Source organism: Vespa velutina, chromosome 15 (genome assembly GCF_912470025.1).
Source record: "Vespa velutina chromosome 15, iVesVel2.1, whole genome shotgun sequence".
NCBI lineage: Eukaryota > Metazoa > Arthropoda > Insecta > Hymenoptera > Vespidae > Vespa > Vespa velutina.
Window position 1 is genome coordinate 5,162,658 of NC_062202.1, and position 19,080 is coordinate 5,181,737.

General features: G+C 33.1%; 5 protein-coding genes across 12 annotated transcripts; 3 read left to right on the top strand and 2 right to left on the bottom strand.

Moving 5' to 3' along the window:
- Window positions 1-1,887: 1,887 nt before the first annotated feature.
- LOC124954505 (malate dehydrogenase, cytoplasmic-like) lies at window positions 1,888-8,834 on the bottom strand. Its single transcript, XM_047507541.1, has 5 exons — window positions 8,525-8,834; window positions 8,258-8,334; window positions 8,044-8,196; window positions 7,793-7,954; window positions 1,888-7,706 (listed from the first exon to the last, which is right to left on the bottom strand). Exons 1-5 carry the CDS (start codon window positions 8,832-8,834, stop codon window positions 7,410-7,412), a joined length of 999 nt encoding a protein of 332 aa, XP_047363497.1. The 3' UTR covers window positions 1,888-7,409.
- On the top strand, window positions 3,701-7,504 carry LOC124954599 (proton-associated sugar transporter A). Its single transcript, XM_047507765.1, has 9 exons — window positions 3,701-4,233; window positions 4,349-4,611; window positions 4,789-5,043; window positions 5,124-5,374; window positions 5,443-5,547; window positions 5,614-5,904; window positions 6,102-6,232; window positions 6,301-6,475; window positions 6,601-7,504. Exons 1-9 carry the CDS (start codon window positions 4,034-4,036, stop codon window positions 6,829-6,831), a joined length of 1,902 nt encoding a protein of 633 aa, XP_047363721.1. The 5' UTR covers window positions 3,701-4,033; the 3' UTR covers window positions 6,832-7,504.
- A 191-nt stretch (window positions 8,835-9,025) lies between the features above and the next one.
- LOC124954596 (tetratricopeptide repeat protein 21B-like) lies at window positions 9,026-16,255 on the bottom strand. Of its 5 annotated transcripts, XM_047507761.1 has the most exons (8): window positions 15,025-16,255; window positions 14,494-14,604; window positions 11,459-13,724; window positions 11,056-11,372; window positions 10,548-10,882; window positions 10,242-10,449; window positions 9,841-10,154; window positions 9,026-9,768 (listed from the first exon to the last, which is right to left on the bottom strand). In XM_047507761.1, exons 3-8 carry the CDS (start codon window positions 13,582-13,584, stop codon window positions 9,136-9,138), a joined length of 3,933 nt encoding a protein of 1,310 aa, XP_047363717.1. In that variant the 5' UTR covers window positions 13,585-13,724; window positions 14,494-14,604; window positions 15,025-16,255; the 3' UTR covers window positions 9,026-9,135. The 5 variants fall into 5 exon arrangements, with proteins under 5 accessions (XP_047363717.1, XP_047363716.1, XP_047363714.1 ...); XM_047507760.1 differs by lacking the exons at window positions 14,494-14,604; window positions 15,025-16,255 and adding an exon at window positions 14,079-14,307; XM_047507758.1 differs by lacking the exons at window positions 14,494-14,604; window positions 15,025-16,255 and adding an exon at window positions 14,079-14,301 and having other exon boundaries at window positions 11,459-13,727.
- On the top strand, window positions 14,503-15,897 carry LOC124954602 (LDLR chaperone boca). Of its 2 annotated transcripts, XM_047507771.1 has the most exons (5): window positions 14,503-14,582; window positions 14,683-14,889; window positions 15,055-15,129; window positions 15,221-15,381; window positions 15,450-15,897. In XM_047507771.1, the coding sequence occupies exons 2-5, from the start codon at window positions 14,743-14,745 to the stop codon at window positions 15,637-15,639; spliced, it is 573 nt and encodes a 190-aa protein (XP_047363727.1). In that variant the 5' UTR covers window positions 14,503-14,582; window positions 14,683-14,742; the 3' UTR covers window positions 15,640-15,897. The 2 variants fall into 2 exon arrangements, with proteins under 2 accessions (XP_047363727.1, XP_047363726.1); XM_047507770.1 differs by having other exon boundaries at window positions 14,522-14,889.
- Window positions 16,041-19,026, top strand: LOC124954601 (2-(3-amino-3-carboxypropyl)histidine synthase subunit 2). 3 transcript variants are annotated; one of them, XM_047507767.1, is made up of 6 exons: window positions 16,718-17,032; window positions 17,108-17,226; window positions 17,444-17,777; window positions 17,848-18,329; window positions 18,420-18,714; window positions 18,792-19,026. In XM_047507767.1, exons 2-6 carry the CDS (start codon window positions 17,113-17,115, stop codon window positions 18,968-18,970), a joined length of 1,404 nt encoding a protein of 467 aa, XP_047363723.1. In that variant the 5' UTR covers window positions 16,718-17,032; window positions 17,108-17,112; the 3' UTR covers window positions 18,971-19,026. The 3 variants fall into 3 exon arrangements, with proteins under 3 accessions (XP_047363724.1, XP_047363723.1, XP_047363722.1); XM_047507768.1 differs by having other exon boundaries at window positions 16,041-17,226; window positions 17,848-18,079; window positions 18,566-18,714; XM_047507766.1 differs by having other exon boundaries at window positions 16,722-17,226.
- Window positions 19,027-19,080: the final 54 nt, after the last annotated feature.

Below are 19,080 nucleotides of genomic sequence, written 5' to 3' on the forward strand. Positions count from 1 at the left end.
ATATATGTAGGATTAGGAAAATGTATGTGTAAGTATCGAAGGAGTGCTGAAAATGAAATTTGTAAGCTAGAGGCGTAGCTTTGGAGTATAAGTGATATGAGAGATATGTAAGCGAATATGTTGTATATGAGTGATAGAGACGAATGTTTATGCACATGCGGAGATTATGCGACGTCTAGGACCTTATCTGAATGTGATTTGTCTGGACACAGTTCGTAGGCCCGCGTCCTGAAAGATATATATGAATGAAAGAAAGCGATAATGAGCGAGCGAAAAAAAGAAATGATAAGCAATGATCTACAGAGTAGATCAGAGTCGTACGGAATAAAGATCAAAGTAATACAAAGTAGATCAAAGTAGATAACAAAGTAGAGTAAATAATACAAGAAAGAAGAGCAGAGTAAAATAATTGAGTATTGAGTCTCCAACGAATGTACAGACGAGAGGAAGTTTGTATACATTGGGAAACAATAGAGAAACTGTTAATATCTTTTATTTTAAGAAAAGCATTTATTGCTTTCCAAATACTGTGTAGCTTAAGCCCACTGTTCCTATATATATATATACATACATATATATATATATATATATATATATGTACATATCTATAATTAATTTATAAAAAATCAATTAAAAGTATTGACCATAATTAAAGAAATACAATAAAATGAGCGTATTTTTTTCTTTAAGAGTCCAGATCGTACTCATTACTTTTTCGAGAAGTACTAATGACGCAAAAGATCATGTAATACTTTTTTTAAAGCCTGACAAAGAAAAATAACAAAAGTAGATGGATAAAGAGAGAGAGAGAGAGAGAGAGAGAGAGAGAGAAAGAGAGGAAAAGAAAGAGGAACAGAGAGAGGGAGAAAAAGAGAAACGACAAAAGAAAGGAAGAAAGAAAAACAGAGAGAGAGAGAGAGAACATTTCAAGGAAAACAAGAAAAGTAATTTACGTTCTTTCCCTCATCGGAACTTCCACGATCGATCGAAGAGCGTCGCTTAAATCCTGCAGAGCTTTCTTTTTTCTCGCGTCTTGATAAAGCCGAGAAGGACGGAAACGATTGAGTTCCTTCCGTCGTGAAAAATAAAGTTACGAAGAATGATTCTCATTCTTCTTCCTAAAACGAACAATAGTGATAATGATAGATGCATAGAGACGCAAGCAACAAACTAATATTTAACTTAACCTTCCGATTTCCGTTCTTCGATAGTTAATAAGCAAATTGGTAGCAAATAAATCCGATGATCGGAACTATAATAATAATTAAATTCGTAAAGTTCGTAGAATCTCGAAAGATTTTCATATTTCGTAAAATTGTAAATATATCTAAGCCGTTACACACACATAAATCTTCCATCGACGTTCGAAGATTTAAAGAAAGAAAAACAATTTGATAGAACGATAATACGTTGAATAAACTCTACTAGCTTTTATCCCCGAGCTTTTGTCTTGATCGGAAGAAATGTTGCTCGAAGATTGCTAGTGGATGGAGACATTCGAAGCTTTTTGTGATAAACAAGCAAATCGGATTTAAGACGATGTTCTTTCTTGATTGAACCCCTCTCTCCCTCTCTCCCCCTCCCCCCCCCCTCTCTCTCTCTGTAATATTGATACACAAAGATAGATAGTTCACTGTTACAGATAGTTTGTATATGTCTATTACTTACTAAGTAAGAGTTTACTCGAAGACAATCATCACATATCAAAAATAGGTAAACATTTGACAAACATATCCCAAAAGCTACAGTTTTTCTTTCGATTGGAACGGTTAATCATTATTAATTACATAAGAAAAAATAGTAAACAAGTAACTTAACAAGAGTTGATTTGAGGTAAATTTAAATTAAATATTACATTATTTAGAACCGAGTAGGCAAATAAATAGAGATTCTAGATCCTGTAGTAATGAGAAACAATATCTCGTAGAAGAAGTTCTCTCGCGTGGACACATCAAATAATAATATTCAAAGCTTAACGGCGTACATAACTTTCTTTTGTACGTAACTTCCAAAACATTTATTTCTTTTTCTTACATTTTTTGAAATTACATAGTTTCTAGAATATTTCGAAAATATTCCAGGTAAAAATGGTGAAGTTACAACGATAGTAGCAATACTGGAACTATTGCAAGCAGGTAATGTTATCAAATCGAACAACTATTTCATCTCCTAACTTTCCTTTTACATTTTTAATCGTTTTATTTTATTATAATTCCACTATGTATGAAACGATTACATGTGTGTGTGTGTGTGTGTGTGTGTGTATATATACTGATATATATAAACTGATAATATTCTTCAAATATGAAGAATAAAAAGGAGAGCATATAACAACTGATGTACAACAAGTCACAAAGGATTCGCCATAAAATAGAAGAATTATCTGCATTAAATTTAAGGATTCCTCTCGAACAATTTTTTTCTAAAGTATTTACTTTCTTTTTAAATAAAAACGAAACAGCGAGTTTTCCCCAAGGAATGATATAAAAAGAATGTATGAGTCTGCCATTTTGCGTAGAAAGAAAATTGATGCAGATTTTGCAAGAGATTTCATATAATTTGAACTTTTTAGCAATAATCGATACGCATGTAAAAAATATTATACGTTTGTCAAGATTTGATTTAATGGTTCAGTTACTATCATAGAATGGAGTTCGTACTCGTGTCATTTCAATAATATCGCTATTTGGACGATTTATCGATTATTTATACTTTCGTGAAAATTCTAATTAAGATATAGAAGAAATAAGATGCTGTCTTTAAATATCGAACTGGCTTGTAATACGGAGCTTTTTGCCAAGGCCAACTACGCAACAAGACCTACTTAGTAAGACTTCTTTCGACTGACAGCTTGCTATAGTTGAATCGATTCAATACATCATCGAATAAGTCTCTCTTTCTCTCTCTCTTTTTATGGATTCTGATATATCGTTTAAAAGCAATATAGCATTTAAAATTAATACTATTCTCATTCATTTCGTAAAGAGATATGTATTTGAATTAAAAATTACATTATAAGGATATTTAAAAGTTCTTCGAGCATCAAGCACGGATAAAATTATTACTATATATCTACATACGAATGAAAATAGCTTGCAGAAAAGAACATCAAGCAAAACCAAATGCAAATACATAATTTCCGGAGGAGGAAATTATATTTACGTCCTATAGTAAAGCCTTCGAACGTCGAAGGTTGCGAATGAAACTCGTTTCTTCATATACATATCTTTCTAAATACACATAACTAAACATCCATACACTCAATGTATACATAATACAATAAACGTATATAGAATACAATAACATGTATAAACTGAACATATATGTAATAAACTAAACGTATACAGAATACATCAACTAGATACATATATTAATATGTATACATATAATAAAGTGACATTTAGAAAGTAGTTAAAAATTTTCTCTAGCAGAGAAATGCTCTGAGAGAAATGTGCTTTCGGTTCCGTTTCCCGTTAATTTTCGAGAAGACAAGCTTACATTCATACGAATAAAGCTAATTTCGTCAGTTACTAAAAGTTCAACTTGTATTTCGGAGCTGAGCAAGGTGAATTTGTATCGTGAAGGTGGAAGGTGGTGAGAACGCTGGAACTCTAAGCAGATAGATAGAGAGAGAGAGAGAGAGAGTGTGTGTGTGTGTGTGTGTGTGTGTGTGTGTGTGTGTGTAAGGGTAAGGCTAAGGGAGAGGGAGAAGGAGAGGAAGAGGAGAGCTTTCGCTGGAGCTTTCGCGGTAGCAAGTTTACGGTGATGTCAGTCGAGCGGCGCTTCTCGACAGTGTGTTACGCAAGTTTTGTACGTGCCAGAAAAAAGAAGCGAAAGAGAAAGCTTTCGTAACGTTTGAAAATCAAATTCTAGCGGCGTGTATAATCAAGCCGAGCAAAGGATTAAACAAATTCAATATCGATGCGCATATTTGAATATAAGTTGCTCGTTTTTCCATCCTTCGTGATAATGAAAGGACGAACTCACGATTGAATTATTATCAAAAGTGGTCGTCGAGCTTGAACAGTGAACCATGGTGGATAAATTGCACGAATACGAAGGTTTCGCTGGTAGAGTTCACGACGTTCGTGATAAAGTAAAGGAGAGATGGGACCTTTTTAAAGAATGGAAAAGCAGTGTACCACTCGACCAAGGCCTACCGGGTGTCCTGAATCATCTTCGTGGTCCTCCCAAATTGGAAAGAACCTTGGACGACTATGCTCATATTTACAGGTACATATGTCTGTATCATGTATCGTTCGTTTTATGATAAAGAAAAAGAAAAAAAGAAAAGAAAGGAAGAAAAGAAAATGAAAATATAATATTTGTATTAAAAAACAATGTATAGAAAGAAAACACGCCGCGAATTGGTACGGGTTTCCGCAGCCGTCATGGGAATCGAATTTTCTTACGCCGCCGAGACGGCTTTCGTTTCGCCTACTTTATTGAAAATCGGTGTGGATCATCAGCATATGACGTTGGTTTGGGCTCTGAGCCCTCTCGTCGGTTTCTTCGTTACACCGATCTTGGGTAGCGTTAGCGATCGCTGCAGATTAAAATATGGTAGAAGACGACCCTTCATTCTTTTGTTAGCGATTGGAGTTCTGATAGGTGAATGATCAAATTATATATATATGACCTTCTCGAAAGTTAAACCGATCATATAATGAAATTTACGAACAGTCGAATAATGTAACGATTTAACTTCCGAGAGTCTCATATCTTGGGAATATTTGTGAAAAATCAAAGTATTTAACAATGATTATCCTATTTTGAATCACACCTAAGGATTAATTTTGGTGCCAAATGGCGAGAACATGGGTTATGCGTTCGGTGACATCTCATCGTGGAGCAATCATACGATACCAATAGGTCATCGAACGACGGCGAAGTCATCAAAGGATGATGACGTACCGACGTTGAAACCATCTTCACATTCCTGGGGTATATTTTTTACGATCTTGGGCACAGTTCTTCTTGATTTCGATGCCGACGCTTGTCAAAGTCCAGCCAGAGCTTATCTTCTCGATGTTACTATCCCTGGTAAAATGATAAGATTGAATTCATTGGTAATATTTAGATATGGCATAGTCGATCATTAAAATCTATATGGATGAATCCAGAGGATCATGCCAGAGGATTGAGTACATTCACCATAATGGCAGGACTTGGTGGTTTCATGGGATACGGATTAGGTGGTATCAATTGGGACGCTACGGCGATTGGGATTATGTTAGGAGGACACCTTCATGCTACTTTCACATTAATCACTATCATTTTCATAATATGCGTGGCTTTTACCATTACGAGTTTTAAAGAGATTCCTTTGGAAGTACTTGAAAGGGACCAATATCAGCAAATTCGAGAAGAAAAGGTATCGTAAAAATTTGTTTAATCTCGATCTCGATCTCGATCCAAACTTATTTTGTAAACATTTTCTAGACCGAAGAATCCAAAGGAAATGAGTACGATAAAATAACTGGTGAAGAATGTACTTCGTATGGTGCAATTGATAACGAGGAAGATGCGCATATGACGAAAAACGATGTGAGTGATTCCTCATGTGGCATTTCCTTCTTTTTCTCTATAATTTCACCATCACATATTTTCCAGGAATTCGCGTTAAAGCCACTTCCAGTGGAAGAATCCATCAAAAGACCAGGCGAGGTACCGATGATACCCGATATACCCATTCAAGATACGAGTCAAACGAAATATGAAATGACTGATGTAGAACATGATCCGAAAGTTACCTTGAGAGAATACCTTATGTCTATCGTTTATATGCCTCATAGTCTTCGAATGGTTTGTTTGACCAACCTTTTCTGTTGGATGGCACATGTATGCTATTCTCTATACTTCACTGACTTCGTTGGCGAAGCTGTTTACGGCGGTAATCCTCAGGTTAAGAATTTCATTATCGATCGCTAATTTATTATCCACTAGTTCGCGTAATTTAAGGTCTATCAGAAAAGTAGATCTGTTCGATTATAATGACTCCATAATATCTGAAAAGAAAACTAAACGTGTTATGAAATGACTTTGATTTTAATATATTTTATAAAATATTCGCAACCGTTAAATCGATGATTTATTTATAGGCTCCTGATGGCACGAAGGAACGAGAATTATATGAAAGAGGTGTTCGTTTTGGATGTTGGGGAATGTCCATGTATTCTTTATCCTGCTCGTGTTACTCCTTGATCATCGAAAAGCTAATAAAACGTTACAAGTTAGTAAAACAATTTCAGCTCTCGCTCAAGACCGGAACCAATCCAGCAATGGTGATTTTTTTTCCAGAGCTCGCAAAGTGTACATTTGTGGCCTGTTGTTTTACAGTAGTGGAATGATGTTGATGGCTATCATAAAACATCCTGCTGGCGTGATAATATTCTCTTGGACGGCTGGCGTTATGTACTCCACTTTATTTACCATGCCTTATTTATTAGTTGCTCATTATCATGCTTCGTCGACGGTGAGTATGGTATACTTTTTAATGAAGACAAAAGAAAAAGAAAGAAAAAAAAACAAAAAAAAAAAAAACAAAAAAAGAAATAGAGAAGAAAAGAAAATGCAAATGTTCTAACATCTCCTTTGTAGTTCGAAATTACGGTCGAAGGAGAAGCTATTCAAAGTGGCGGCGTTCGTGGTCTTGGTACTGACGTCGCCATCGTTTCTTCAATGGTCTTCTTAGCGCAATTTTTCCTTTCTTGCTGTCTTGGAACTATAGTTAGCGTGTCTGGGACAACAACGGCAGTGGTTTGCGTAGCAAGCGCTTTGGCGGCCTTTGGGGCTATCTCAGCCACGCAAATAATGTACCTGGATCTTTAAATCAAATAAAAATGGTGCAATCGGTGCACGACCGGTACCAAATTCAAAGGACCAATAAATAAATGAGCATTTAGCTGAAAGTAAGTATATTGTAATACGCTGACATATTTCATGATCAGAAATATTTCGTGCGCGTGAAAGCATTCATATAATGTCGTAAAATTTACATTTGTCGTGTGTATAACGGCATAGCACAAACGATCTTCAGTCAGTTTTGAAAATTGAAAGTATTTCGAAATGTGAATTGAATTAATCATATAGAAGGCATATATTATTATATATATATATATATATATATATATATATATATATATATATATATATATATGTATATATATATATGTATATATATATGTACTATGGGATCATTAATCGGACAATTGTATTAGAGAAAAAAGTAAAATGAAGTGTTCCAGCATTTATACGTAAGCTCATAGGAATGAATAAACAGGATATATCTGATCATCGAAGTAAAGCGATGTTTTACTTCGAATTGCAAATTCGAAACGCAGCACGAATCTTCAACAACAGGAACTCACTTATTTTCTCTATTTGTCGCTGGACGTATGAATTGTTATCTAGCAGACCCTTGTATATAAATCAAAAATTATAAGTAAAATAATATTGAAATTTCTCTGAAATATATGGATAATAAAAATGTCTGATACTTGAACGATCTCGTATTCTTTGTTATCGCAAAATACTGGATAGGAAAAAAATATTCCCTCGTGAACACCGTATGAACCATCAGAGTATACACCCATGCAAGTCCATTCATCTTGTTCTGTCCCATACCACAATAATTTGCAATGTTCTGCAAGTGCATATGCGAGTGATCTCGTATACCAAGATCTATTCAATATATTTTCCAGTATCTAGTTAAGAATATCAATATTCACATAACAAATATTCTAAAAATTGTATCTATTCCGATGGTAAATTATCGATGATTTAATCATACCCGTGGTAGATCTACTTTTAGCCATGCACGTAAACAGTCATTAATAATCACATCTTTTTCAAAAGATATGTACCTACAATCGGGAAACGTACTTTTATTATCGGTACCCCATAAGATAATATTTTTAATTTGATCGACACGACAACCAGTTCGCGCTGCTATCTAGAAATCCAATAAAATATCTGTTGCGATATTGAAAATTAATTACATATTACTGATTACGAAATATATAGAAAAGGAAAGCTACTAACATGAGCCGCGCACATTTTCACGTTTAATTTCGATAAGGACGTAAAGTTCTTCTTAGGAATAGATTTCGCATAATGCGAAATAATAGTAGCTGTTGCATTTCCGAGAACAATTACTTTTACATCTCTCTTTGCATACCTTTCTAAGGTTTCACCCTAGAATAAAAGTTATCGTCAGATTACAATTATACAAACTTAGGTCAAAATTTATCGATACATGAAATTTTGCAATTAAGGCACACTCCTTGAAAAATAAATCTTCATACTCTTCGTCCATAAATTCATATCCTCTTGCTAATCCAATACAAAATACAATGTCCGCATCTTTAAAAGCGATCGACGGCTCATGCGTACAAATAATTCCTTTGTATATCAAGGAAAGAAGAGAACGTTAAAAAAAAAGAAGAAAAAAAAATATATATATATATATATATATATATATATATATATATATATATATATATATATATACATATATATATACGCATATAACTAAACTTGAGCAATAAAAATTTCTCGAAAGGCTGACTACCATAGAGCTGAGCCGGGCTGCATTCCGTAAGCTCTATTACAATACTTTCTAAAAATAATGCTTTCTCGAATGTTTCGTAAACAATTAAATAAATGAGTCGATCATTTTCAAATACGTTGTTAGAAAGAATTCGATACATTAGAGCGCGAGCGATTTCTGTGCTAGCTTCGGTAACCACAATTCGCAAGACATGGCGATCATCAGATGAATCGTCGAAGACAACATTTTCATCGTCGTCCACGTCGTTGACCAAGGAATCCATGACAGTTTTTTCTTCCGTCTGAAGCGACTTGAACATATATATATATATATGTTTCGTACATTACGTTTGACGAAAACAAATGGTAGCGACGAGATCTGCCAACGCTACTGCTTCTTCAGGCCTATTGAACTCGCGCTGTCGCTTGGCATTCTTCTCAAGACAAAAAAGAGAAACGTAAAACTGAATAAATATTTCTTTTTTACTTCTTTTTTATTTCATAATATTGATCTGTTCGTAGAACAAAACAAGCCATCTGGTATTTTTAAATATATAATTTACTGAATTATTCCTTTTTATGCGATTAAGTGCGAAGATTGTTAATAGCTTTTTCCAAAACATCTTTTCTAATGCGAGGATAGTCAGAATTTTGTCTCAATACCTCGTTGCAAGCTTCTATGGCATCCGCATAAGATTTTCCCTTGAAGGAACAATATGCTAATTTGTAGCCAATTGATAATTTAGATTTACCACCAAATTTCCATGCTTGCGCATATCGCAGAGAAGCTTCCCGATAATTCTGTTCTTTCTCAGCGATATAACCGGACAATTCGTGAGCTCTCACGCATGTTGCATTATGTTGTAAAACGCGTTTAAGTAGCTCATTCGCTAGATCATACTTGCCCGATTGAACATAAATATCTGCCAATAGCAACCAACATCTTTCCAAATATTCGGCGTCCTCGAAGGTCCATACGTTTTTGCTAACACGCTTAAGATGATTTCGGGCGCGAGGAGTTTGTTTTAACAGGATGTGCGCCGTTGCCATGCCTAAGGCTGGTCCAACGTGATCTCTGAGTGCTTCTTGACTGGCCAAATTTGTACAATCTTGCAAAGCTTTTTCGATGTTTGATTTTTGTTTCGTAGCAAGAAGAAAGAAGTTACCAAGAAGCCGATGCGTTAACATCTCATGTTGACTACCTCTTGGATTCAATTCCTGACAAAGGGAATTTTAATAATATAAATTTCCATCTTAATACAGTGCGTATACCTCCTTGTAATAATATACCTGTAATAAACGATAAGCAGTTTTCAGGGCCATTGTTCTTGAATCTTGATATTCCGTATCTTCGTCATTGAAAGCTTCATTGGACAACGAAGAATCGTCATCAGGATCCAAGCAAATTTCGATCATATTATAAATAGCTTGTTGGCCCCATTCAGGATCACGCCTCGCATAATTGAAATTTCTAAGGGCCGTATTTAATCTTCCCATTCGCCAATCTAATAAACCAGTGCAATAGTAAAAGCCAGCCTCCATATTGTTAGATTTCATTGCCGTTTGCGCTTGACTGAGCCATTCATCTAAATCATCCATATTTCCTGAAAGGATTTATATAAGGATATTCGCAAAATTATCACAAATATAACATTTAATTCAATTAAATAATCAATGAAAAATAATATAACCTGTCCTGCGAGAAACTTCTATCAGTCTAGCTAATGCTGTCCAATACATTGGTTTTTGTAATAATAACTGACGAAAATGAAATGCTGCAGTTTCAAAATCAACTTTCCTAAATGCAAGATCAGCCATCATAACAGATGCGGCCTCGTTATTTGGATCAGCCTTTAAAAGAGTAGTACACGTTTGGGCACATTTGTCCAAGTTGTTTATCTAAAAATTGTAATACTCTTAAGTACTCTATTGTCAAGTTAACATTTTTCGACAAGTACAATGGATATTTATCATTATTATTGAGATTATACGATTACCTGCATGTATAACTTTGCCAATGATAATAATGCTTTAATATCGGCTGGTTTATAACCCAAAGCTTCTTTATAATATAATACCGCTTGATCGTAATCTCTTATAGATGATGCATGGTCTGCCATTGTCACGCATATGTCCGCTACTACATGCTTTTGTTCAATTGCGCTCGAACCCATGATAAGACGTTGTATATACCTCGTATGACTTTCTTTAGCTTCTTTCAGTACAGAAAGTGCTGCTTGTATATTACCAGCTTTCTCACGGACTTTCGCAAGTAAGAGCAATTGTTGTCCTCGACTTTCTAAACTTTCCAAATCGGATTCAAATCGAGCATCTGAAAAAAAAAAAATTTTGTTTTGAATTATAATAATTATTGTCGTCGTCGTCGTCGTCGTCGTCGTCGTCGTCGTCGTCGTCGTCGTCGTTGTCGTTGTCGTTGTCGTTGTTGTGGTTGCGATTGTTGTGATTGTTGTTTCGTTATTAAAACTAATAACCAAATATACTTAATTCTCAATTCCTCCAACAAGGTAGCTTCAGCCCTGTCGTATTGTTTCATTTTAATAAACAATTTTGCAAGATCCAATTTTAAATCTTTACATTCTGCTTGTTTTATCATATCCTTGTAATAACTAATAGCCTCCATATATTGATGAGTTTTTATCAACGCCTTTCCCATTTTATTTGCTATTATTGCCTTGTCTTTTGGATTTTGATTTAATGCTTGCTCGTAGGCTTCGATGGCTCTTTCTGGTTCTTGTATAGAAATATATGCATCGCCAAGCATACTATATGTCTTAGGACCAGGACAGTTTTCTACTAATTCCCTGTACGATACATGTTATACATACGAGCATAGAAAAATATTAATCCGTTAAATTAGAATATTATTAAAATAATTATAATACCGTACCTGAAACATTTTGCAAAGGCTTGCCTGTCTCTTTTGTACTTTAAATGTATTTGAGCCAATTTCGTATGAGCTTGTACATAATAAGGCTCATCTGGCTTTACCTTTGCTAAATGTTCTATTGCTTTTTCCAATTCTCCCATTTCCAAGTACAAGTCCGCGTATCCTATTGTGCCCTTGCTTTCCTCACCAGTACCTTGAAGTACTATTATAGCGTCTTCCATCAGTTCTAATGCTTCGCCAAATTGTTTCATTTTACTGTACGCAGAGATTAATTCAAGATACAACATCGCTTTATCTTGCATAGAAATCTGATTAACATCTGTAATATTTTTATTTCCCTTCAAGCCTGCACATACCATGGCCAATTCAAAGCTTTTTATACAATTTTCGAAATCTCCATTCTCTTTTTGTACAATCCCATTAACCACATGATAAATCGGATCATCTCTAACTTTAAAATTGTAACTCAAGCCAACTTCTAAACTTTGTACGGCTAATTGATAATGGCCTTGATATGCCAAAATCTGTGCCATTAATAAATGTCCCTGCGCATTGGTAGAATCGACGGAGTCCAAAAGTTTTTTTAATATAGTTTGAGCTTTCTCTAGTTTTCCACTTTGCATTTCGATTTTACTTAATATTAATAATGCATTGCTTAAGCCGGGACATGCTTCTGCAAGTTTTTCTAATAATTCTAAAAGAGGTTCTTTTTTGGCCTCAGAGCTACCTTCATCCATGGATGATGTATCGTGAACGGAGTAAGTTAAACGTTCCTTTCCAATTTCCATGCATAGATCAGGATTTAAATTCGTCAAGTATTCATATCCATAAGAGACGTATTCACAATCCTTCAATAAAACTTTAGCTGCCATGTTTAAATACTCTAATCCTTTTCTTTTATCATCCTCGCATAGTATCGATGACATAAACAATAATTTAGGACTCATCGAAGTCGATTGAATCTCCATTAAAAAATCAATTTGTTGTCTAGCTAAAACTCGAGCGTTTGCAGAATTATCTAATAATTGACAATTTGCCAAACCTATTAAAGCTGGGAACGATGACTCCTCTATACGTGCATTATTCCTATACCAATGTTCAGCCTCTTTTGTTTTTCCCAATAAAACATACAGATTCCCAAGTTCGACCATTAATTCTCCGCAATTAGAATTCTGTTGTAACATTTTTTCAGTTACTTTACACAATTCCATCAATATATTTTCATTTCTACATCCTATGGATGAAAATAACTTTATGTTTCTGACCAAAAGATCAATATTCTTTGCTTCTACAAGAATTAAATTTCTCAAAAATAATTGTAAGTGTTTTAAACTTTCATTGTACTCTCCATCTTTGCAAATGGCAACGACGCAATGAGCTTTTATTCCATCTAAATTATTAGGATCTATTGTTAATATTCTATTAGCCGTTTCAAGTACTTGTTCCCAATCTTTCATAGCTAATTGATTAGCCAATTTTTCTACCAATGGAAAGCTTAATTTTGGATAATGTACTATTAATGAATTCAATATCGATATTGCTCCTGTATGATCTCCGCAATATTGTTTATATTTCGCGCTACCCATGAGAGCATTAAAATGTCTAGTATGGGTTTTTAAAACTGTATCAAAATAATCTATCTTCGTATGATTATCCTCCTTTGTATACAATTCCACCCAACCTTTTGCCAATAAGACATTTCTATCAACAGGATTAACTTTATATGCTCTATCAGCATAGTCTTTAGCTTTATCAATCTTTTTGTACAAAAGTAATATCAAAGCGGACAATGATAGTGCGGTGGCTGATGCTTTTCTTCGTTCTTCTCTGATTTTCATATCGATTTGCATTATCGTCGATTTGTCTCCATTTGTGCTTACTTTCTGTGCAAAACTCTGTATAAGCAATCCTGCTAATGAAACTTCTGTGTTATTCATTAAACTGCCACTTTCTTTAATAGCATCGTGTATCCTTCCATTTAATAAATAGGTAAGACTAAGCAAGAGTTTCAGATGATCACTCGTTGGATAAGCATCACATGCCTGTTTGACATGATTAAGCATTCCGTTATAATAAAACTGATAGCACATCCACTCGATCCATGTTATATATTCTTGCTCTTCCATCTTAATGAATCTAATGATTCTTTGATTTCTGAAATGACTTGTACGCAATTTCTTGGTAAGCTTCTTCCTATCCCTTTTCTTTTACCATCATGTATAAGCAAATACTTATATATCTCAAGTACCCGTTGCAATATAATAGGCTGCTAGGAAATAAAAATAAAAGCCTTTGTAAATTCATATTTAAATTACATGCAATCGTTTGTAACGTACTACTACATGAATGTAAATTACTAATCCATCTCTATCTTCTCTACGAGATCTAGGTACTTTGACATAAGCTGGCGTGAAAATACTCTCTGTGTGTGTGTGTGTGTGTGTGTGTGTGTGTGTGTGTGTGTGTGTGTACATATATATATATATATATTGTCTAAGGTTAATACACGCACACACGCGCACACACACATACATTCATGGATCATATAACATTAATATATACCTAAACTCGTTGCAGATTAATAAAACAATCAAAATTAATTAATTAATATGTGCATTACCTCGACATACAAAGCAGTTACTTAGCAACCGTAAATAAAAACACATTGTTATATATGTTATTATGCATTCTTTTGGTTATACTTGTTATATTTAGAAATCACACTTTTATGTATTTATGTCAAATGATTCGTACAAACTACACATTTAACCATTTTATTCGGGATATATTAGTTCCGTATTAAAATTTATTTTAATTTATAATAGCGGGAAAATGAGAGGAATAGTCATTGGTAAAATAATTTTTGAACATCGATACCTAACAGAATGTGCACAATTTTTGGACTTTCTCTCATTGTTATGGATTTTGCGTAAAATATTATTTTACAAAATAAATATATCTTCCGTATAATATATTTTTTATTTTAAACTTTCAATTAAATTTAATAAATGATAAAATGACAACACTGCGTTTACCTTCTAATTCTATTTTACATTACCAATGACAGTTCGGCCAACACAATGGCCGAAATTAGTTGGAATGCCAACTTTGTATTTTCCATCCGGTAAATCAACAAATTGTCGTTTCTAGAATTAAAAAAGATAAAGTTAATGAAAGTTATTTCTTTGATCAAAGTTAAACGATACTTTTATATTTATTTGTAGGAAATAATATAATCTCATAAATAATAGGAAATTTAATTAATTTTGAGATATTACATCAATATGAAGATAAGCGTCTTCCTCTGCAGTATATTAGTAATCCTAGCAAATGCAAATGATTCGAATGAGAATAAAAAGAAATCATGGCGTGATAAAGATATAAGAGATATGACAGATGCAGATTTGGAACATTTATTGGATCAATGGGAGGTGCGATAACAATTAATAATACGAAGTCCTTGGCATTAAAATTTTTCGTTTTGTACCTTTTCTTTTTTTTTTTTTGTCAATAAGGAATAAAAATATTTTCAATTTTAATTAAATGTAATAAATATTGTCTCTTACATTGTCTCATATATTATCGTAATATTATAGGAAAATGAAGAACCTTTGCCACCAGATGAACTCCCCGAATATCTTAGACCAAGTCCAAAAATAGATTTATCGCAGGTACCGCAGAATTAATATTATATTTCTTTTTTTTCTTTTCTTAACAAGAATCATACAAAAATGAATATCAGACGTTATCTTTGTCTATTAGATAGATGTCTCCAATCCTGATAATGTTCTCAAAATGACGAAAAAAGGTAAAGGCGTTATGATGTTTGTGGATGTAATGGAAGATATTTCACAAGATCAAGCAGAAATTGTAATGCGCATTTGGCAGAGTAGTCTACAAAACAATCATATCATAGCAGAAAGGTAATCTACATTTGTAAATAAATATGATAACTTATTTACAAGACATATAACTTTATATATTACTATAGATATCCAATTGATCCTAAGCGATCAGTCTTCTTATTCCGTGAAGGATCTCAAGCTGTTGATGCTAAGAATTATTTATTAGAACAACCAGAGCTGTCTCATGTAATGCTTGAAGGACAAACGTACTATAGAGATAAGAAAAAAAATAAAGACAAGGAAATAAACCACAGACCAAATAAATCAGAATTGTAAAATATTAACAAAATAATTTCAGATATTATTTCAACTAAAAAGCATTCTTTTTTTTTTCTTTTTTTTTTTTTTTTTTTTTTTTTTTCTAATAAAAATACACGAATTATTTTAATATATTTTTATAACTTTAATATAATATTTATATGCTTCTTTTGATGACAAGAGAAGTTAATTTTTGGAAGAAATTACGTCTCATTGGAATGTCCTGTAATGATGTCATATGGAAAATAAATAAAAGGGATATATCAATGATTTAAATTCCATGTAAATTGAACGAATCACTTTTAGATGTATCACAAAGGTATTTTATGGAAGAGTGAAAGAAAGAAAAACGCCTTAGGAAATCAATTGTTGATCGAATGTACAATCAATTTTTATTCGATTCTACCTACAAAATAGAGATCATGAAGATGAATATATTGGAGGAAATTGGAAGAATATTTATGTATATATATATATATGTCATGGCAATCAAAATTTGTTATAAGCAAAAGAAATTAATTATGTTATTTAAATCATTCATTATATAGTATAACGAGTAATAGAAAATCTATTCATAGAGAGCATTTTTCTGTATTAATTACAACAAGATTGATAACAACAGAATGAGATTATAATCATTTACTTAAACTAGATTTACTGACTGTAGGATCAGTCGTTTGTGCGTTGTTCATAGCTTTTGCTTCTCTTTGTAACTCTTTTACTACCGTGGCAAGAGCATAAGGGTTTACCCCATTTTCGCACAGCCTTACGCAGATACTTAATGTTGCTGGATCTAAGTTTGTATTGAGTAGTTTAGAAATTTGGAATAATGTTTGGAACGTTTTACGAGCCGCATTTACCTGATGGCTTACAGGTTCTGGCATGCTGGCTCGATTTTGTTCCTTTCTGGAAAATAAAATCAATTTTTTACATTTAATTGAACTAAGAGGTTACAACATATCACATACAATTCAAAGTCATTTGAATTTATTTATCTCTCATACTCACTCTCCCGTGTTAGACAGTTTTGTGGAAATAATATAAACACATTTATGAATAAAAATAAAATCCTTCGTGGTTTAAAAACATAAAGCTGTTCTTTTCTTTTTGTGTCGAATGTGAACTCTGTCAAACGTTAGCGCCATCTAAGTATTGTGTGTGCATAACTATATACATATATATATAAAAGTTAGGTGATAATGAAGAAATAGTTGATAGTAATAACCACTGCAATCGCTGTTGCAATTTTATTTTACCAAAATCTCTTCGATACCATTTTATTACTTCTTCGATTGATGTATTCAAAAATCTCTATGAAAATGCATATTAACGTTTCTAGATTTACCTTTCTAGATTTCATACAATGCGTGACAAATGAGCTCTCTTAAAAGTTGCGACGAAGGAAAAATTTGTAAATACAAATTTCTTATTTTATGCATAATAAATATTGTATAGATAAATCTCATTATGAACGAATATCTATCAGAGAATATGAGGATGAGCGATGTAACGAGTGTGGATGGTCAATTAACAGATAAAAGGACTGAGGATCCTTATGAAATGGATAAATGTGTCAAATGGATTGAAGCTCACAATTTAGAAAAGGTTTGCTCTTTTACATTTAATCTCTGGTAAGAAATAAAATGGTGCGAATGGGCTAACTGACATAAAACGTGTATACATATATATATATATATATATATGTGTATATATATATATATGTATGTGTATATATATATGTATGTTTGCATTATTTTAACCATCGTTAACCGACTGTTAATTAGAAATGTAAAAAGGAAAAGTAATAGAAACATGTTTACAGGTATGTTTACAATTCCCAGATGACCTTTTGTCAGATTCAGTGAATATTGCGTTACATATAGAAAAATATATAAATAGAAAAGTATATATTTTGGGAGACACTACATGCGGCAGTTGCTGCGTCGATACAATTACGGCTCGACATGTCAATGCCGATGGTATAATACACTTTGGACACGCTTGTCTTAATCCTGTAAATGAAATATTAGCCTTTCATGTTTTACCAAAAAAGGAAATTGATGTAACACGCTTTCAAGATCAGTTTAAAGAAGCATTAAAAGATACAACAAAAAAATGTATACTTTTTTATGACGTGGCATATGCACATCTGATCGGTAAGTTACAATTAAAAATCTTATCCTTATACTTATCATTCGAGAATTAAATTATTTTTATTATTTGCAGAATGTATATATAATGATTTAAAGGCCATATTCAAAAATTTAATTTTATCAAGATTAAATTGCAAATCAAACGTGGAATTTACGGATTCGAAAGATCCTTCAACAATGGTTATCCTAGGTAGAAGGTACATTTTAACGAATGATACTACAATAAATGATTACGAGGCGATATTTTTGGGAGAAAATGGGAAAACATTTTCTACATTAGCGATGAGCATTCCTGCAAAAAAATGGTATTATTTTGAATATAACAAAGTCATTGAATTTAATGTTTTACATTCGCCTTGGTTGAAAAGAAGACGGTTTCTCGTTGAAAAGCTTAAAGATGCTAAAGTTGTTGGTATAGTAGTAGCTACATTAGGAATTCAAGATTATCTAAAATGTATATCGATGGTTAAAAATATTCTGAAGGAAAAGAATAAGAAGACGTATACTTTGTGTGTTGGTAAAATAAATCCAACGAAATTGGCCAATTTCCCAGAGGTATGCAAAATATTTTCTTTATGCAAAATATTTTCATTTAATAACATAGTTTTGATAATGAAAGCTCACATTCATGACATATTATCTTAGGTCGATGCCTTTGTTGTAATAGCATGTTCAGAAAATGAGGTATTTGATTCGCGAGATTTCTTACGGCCCATATTAATGCCTTTTGAAGTTGATTTAGCTTTTAATACTTCGAGGAAATTCTCCACGCAATATTGTATGGATTTTAGGCAAATACTGCCGCCTGATGGTTTAAATTATTGTAATTTTGAAACGTCCATGGAAACGGACGTCTCACTGATATCTGGAGATATTAGAAATGCAGATAAAGATATCCTTTGTATAGACAAAATGGATGCTTTGGTTCTAAAAACACCAGGCAATATTTTTTACTACGATTCTATTGTTAATGATTAAAAGTACAATCTGATGATAATTAATATCCTATGAAAATAGGTGTCGTTGCTGTCGGCAATGCAGGAGCACAATTTCTTCAAGAACGCTCTTGGAAAGGAGTTGAGCAAAGATTAGGAAAAGATTCACCGTGTCCCGCACACATTGGACGTAGTGGCTTAGCGAGTCATTATAACAATGAATTATTTTCCACAGGAAGAAAAGGGGATATGCAGGCATAAAAAATTCTTGTATGATTGTAATTTTGTATGATAATAAATATCGATTCTAATGTCAATGAGGTATTATTGGTTATTTTTGATGTAGAAATCGATTGTACCCGTCAATTGCG